Genomic DNA, 2,989 nt, shown 5'->3' with positions numbered 1-2,989 from the left:
TGAAATGAGGGGGCTCCAAATAGTTCATGGAGAACTCCATCGTCTTTCAATTGCCTCATTCTGTGAACAATTTTGATTGAGGAATTGCTGAATAAAGGAAGGTCGAATATGCGTTTCCCAACAGTCACATCTCTTTCCTTTTAAATTGTGAGTCAATTAAGAAACTGTCAGTAGTGCACCATTCAGATATGGTGGCAGGCTACGCAGCTCTAAATGTTTGTTGCTCTCCAGAGTCCTATAACATAGCCAGTCTGTGATGTAAGACTTGGTATCCGTGCAGGTGTTTGGTGTTGTAGGAGTGTGCAGAGTGACACGTTCATATTGGTGGTTTGCTCACCATCCTTGAATGCAGTACCAGTGATTGTTTCTTCACCAAATCAAATCCTATTAAAGCAACAGTTTTGATTGCTATACAATCTGGACACTTTTCTCATTTATGTTGGAAATTGCTGAGTCATTCCAAAGTGGTTGAATCCCTGAAGCCGACAGATGTATATGTGTTGTGTTTGCCGAGTCAGTTCTGACTTTTAGCAACCCTTTGTTGACGTTCCAAGGAGTAGGTGTTATTCCATGCCATGGAGTCGTTCTACTTTGTGGGTCAAATCTAGCTTGCAGCCTAGTGTTAATCCTTCATCAGGACCCATGTATATGTGTATATGTGTATATTCCTGGTTGTAAAACGATGAGTGCCGTGAAAATTCACGTAAGAACGTTTTCGTCACTGAAATGTTTCGAGCATATTTCACTTGGAGACAATGAGCAGGAAGTCGTACACATTGACGGCAATGGTAGTCATTGTCCTAGATGAATCTTGAGACAATTCAGGAAAAAGACATGCGTGTTCACTGTGTTCGGTAATGCTGTCATGCGACAACATTTGTTTCCAACATGATAACTGACTTTTTTTTTCTTGTCACCTTGTTGAAAATGGAGTAGTTTGCAGAGGACACCATTGGTTTACATTTACACTACCTGTTTTTAACAGAATTGGTGCAATCAAGAACCTGGGTGAACGTTGTGAACACAACCAGTGTGGGGAAACTTCCAGCCCGATTCCTGGTCTTTCTGTGCACCAAGTACATCCCACAGAAGTAGATCCTTTTGAACGCTTTGAGTATGGAGGAGCCTTCCTGGATGATTCCCTAGAGAACAATCGAAGTAGAGCTCACACTAGAAGCAGTACCTGTCAGTGTACAGACTGTGGAGAAGACTGCAGGTGTCCTTCTCACCTGACCACACCTGTGAGCACTCATGGTGGGAAAAATACTCATAAATGTAAGATAAGTGGAGACAGGCTGCATGACTATACGGAGTGTGGGAAAGTCTCTGGTGAAGCGTCACTCCTCCCTGGACTTACAGGAACTCACAGTGCACAGAGGCCATTTGAATGTGAAGAGTGTGGGAAATCCTTTAGGGATTCCTCACAGCAGAGTCGACATTTGCAAACTCACAGTGGAGACAGGCTCTATGAATGTAATCAATGTGGGAAAGCTTTTAGCCTCGCCTCAAGGCTCACGAGACATAAAACAGTCCACAGTGCAAAGAGGCCTTATGAATGTAAGGAGTGTGGGAACACTTTTAGGTATGCCTCAGAACTGACTGCACATAAAAGAATCCACAGCGGAGAGAAGCCTTATGAATGTAAGCAATGTGGAAAAGCCTTTAGACTGTCCTTACAGTGCAGTAGACACATGCGGACTCACAGTGGAGAGAGGCCCTATGAATGTAAGGAATGTGGGAAAGCCTTTGTTAATGTCTCAGGCCTCATAGTACATAGAACAATTCACAGTGGAGAGAAGCCTTACAAATGTAAGCAATGCGGGAAAGCCTTCAGATTTTCCTCAGAGTGCAGGAGACACATGCAAACCCACAGTGGAGAGAGGCCCTATGAATGTAAGGAGTGTGGGAAAGGCTTTCTAACATCCTCAAGCCTCAGAACACATACAATAATCCACAGTGGAGAGAGGCCCTATAAATGTAAAGAATGTGGAAAAGCCTTTAGAAAAACCGCACATCTTACAGCACATAGACTAATCCACAGTGGAGAGAAGCCTTATGAATGTAAGGAGTGTGGGAAAGTCTTTAGAACAACTTCAGAACTTAAAACACATCGAGGAATTCACAGTGCGGAGAGGCCCTATGAATGTAATGATTGTGGAAAAGCCTTTAGAACAACTGCACATCTTAAATCACATAGAATAATCCACAGTGGAGAGAAGCCTTATGAATGTAAGACGTGTGGGAAGGCCTTTAAAAGCACCTCATACCTTAGAATACATAGAAAAATCCACAGTGCAGAGAAGCCTTATGAATGTAAGGAGTGTGGAAAAGCGTTTAAAACAACTTCCCACCTTACAACACATAGAGGAATCCACAGTGCGGAGAGGCCCTATGAATGTAAGGAGTGTGGGAAAGGCTTTCTAACACCCTCAAGCCTCAGAACACATACAATAATCCACAGTGGAGAGAGACCCTATGAATGTAAAGAATGTGGCAAAGCCTTTAGAACAACCTCACATCTTACAGCACATAGAATAGTCCACAGTGGAGAGAGGCCCTATGAATGTAAGGAGTGTGGGAAAGCCTTTAAAAGCCCCTCATACCTTAGAATACATAGAAGAATCCACAGTGCAGAGAAGTCCTATGAATGTAAGGAGTGTGGGAAAACGTTTAGAACAACTTCACAACTTAAAACACATAGAGGAATCCATAGTACGGAGAGACCCTATGAATGTTTGGAATGTGGGAAAGCCTTTAGAAGAACTGCACACCTTAGCAGACATGAAAGAATCCACAGTGGAGAGAGGCCCTATGAATGTACGGAGTGTGGGAAAGCCTTTAGAAGATCCTCACATCTTACAGCACATAGAAGAATCCACAGTGGAGAGAGGCCTTATGAGTGTAAAGAATGTGGAAAAACCTTTACTTGTGCCTCTTCCCTCAGTATACATATGCAAATTCATACTGGAGAGAGACCTTATGAATGTAA

General features: G+C 43.0%; 1 protein-coding gene across 1 annotated transcript in view; it reads left to right on the top strand.

Moving 5' to 3' along the window:
* LOC102816477 (zinc finger protein 791-like) overlaps nucleotides 1-2,989 on the top strand; it is a 4,853-nt gene that overhangs the window by 1,447 nt on the left and 417 nt on the right. Inside the window, exons 2-3 of the mRNA XM_006877712.1 lie at nucleotides 1,594-2,177; nucleotides 2,863-2,928. Of these exons, the coding sequence (XP_006877774.1) occupies nucleotides 1,594-2,177; nucleotides 2,863-2,928 (650 nt within the window). The remainder of the gene's footprint in view (nucleotides 1-1,593; nucleotides 2,178-2,862; nucleotides 2,929-2,989) is intronic.

This window comes from Chrysochloris asiatica, unplaced genomic scaffold (genome assembly GCF_000296735.1).
Source record: "Chrysochloris asiatica unplaced genomic scaffold, ChrAsi1.0 scaffold00566, whole genome shotgun sequence".
Taxonomy (NCBI): domain Eukaryota; kingdom Metazoa; phylum Chordata; class Mammalia; order Afrosoricida; family Chrysochloridae; genus Chrysochloris; species Chrysochloris asiatica.
Note: the sequence above shows the minus strand (reverse complement) of the source record. Positions and strands in the feature narration are given on the sequence as shown.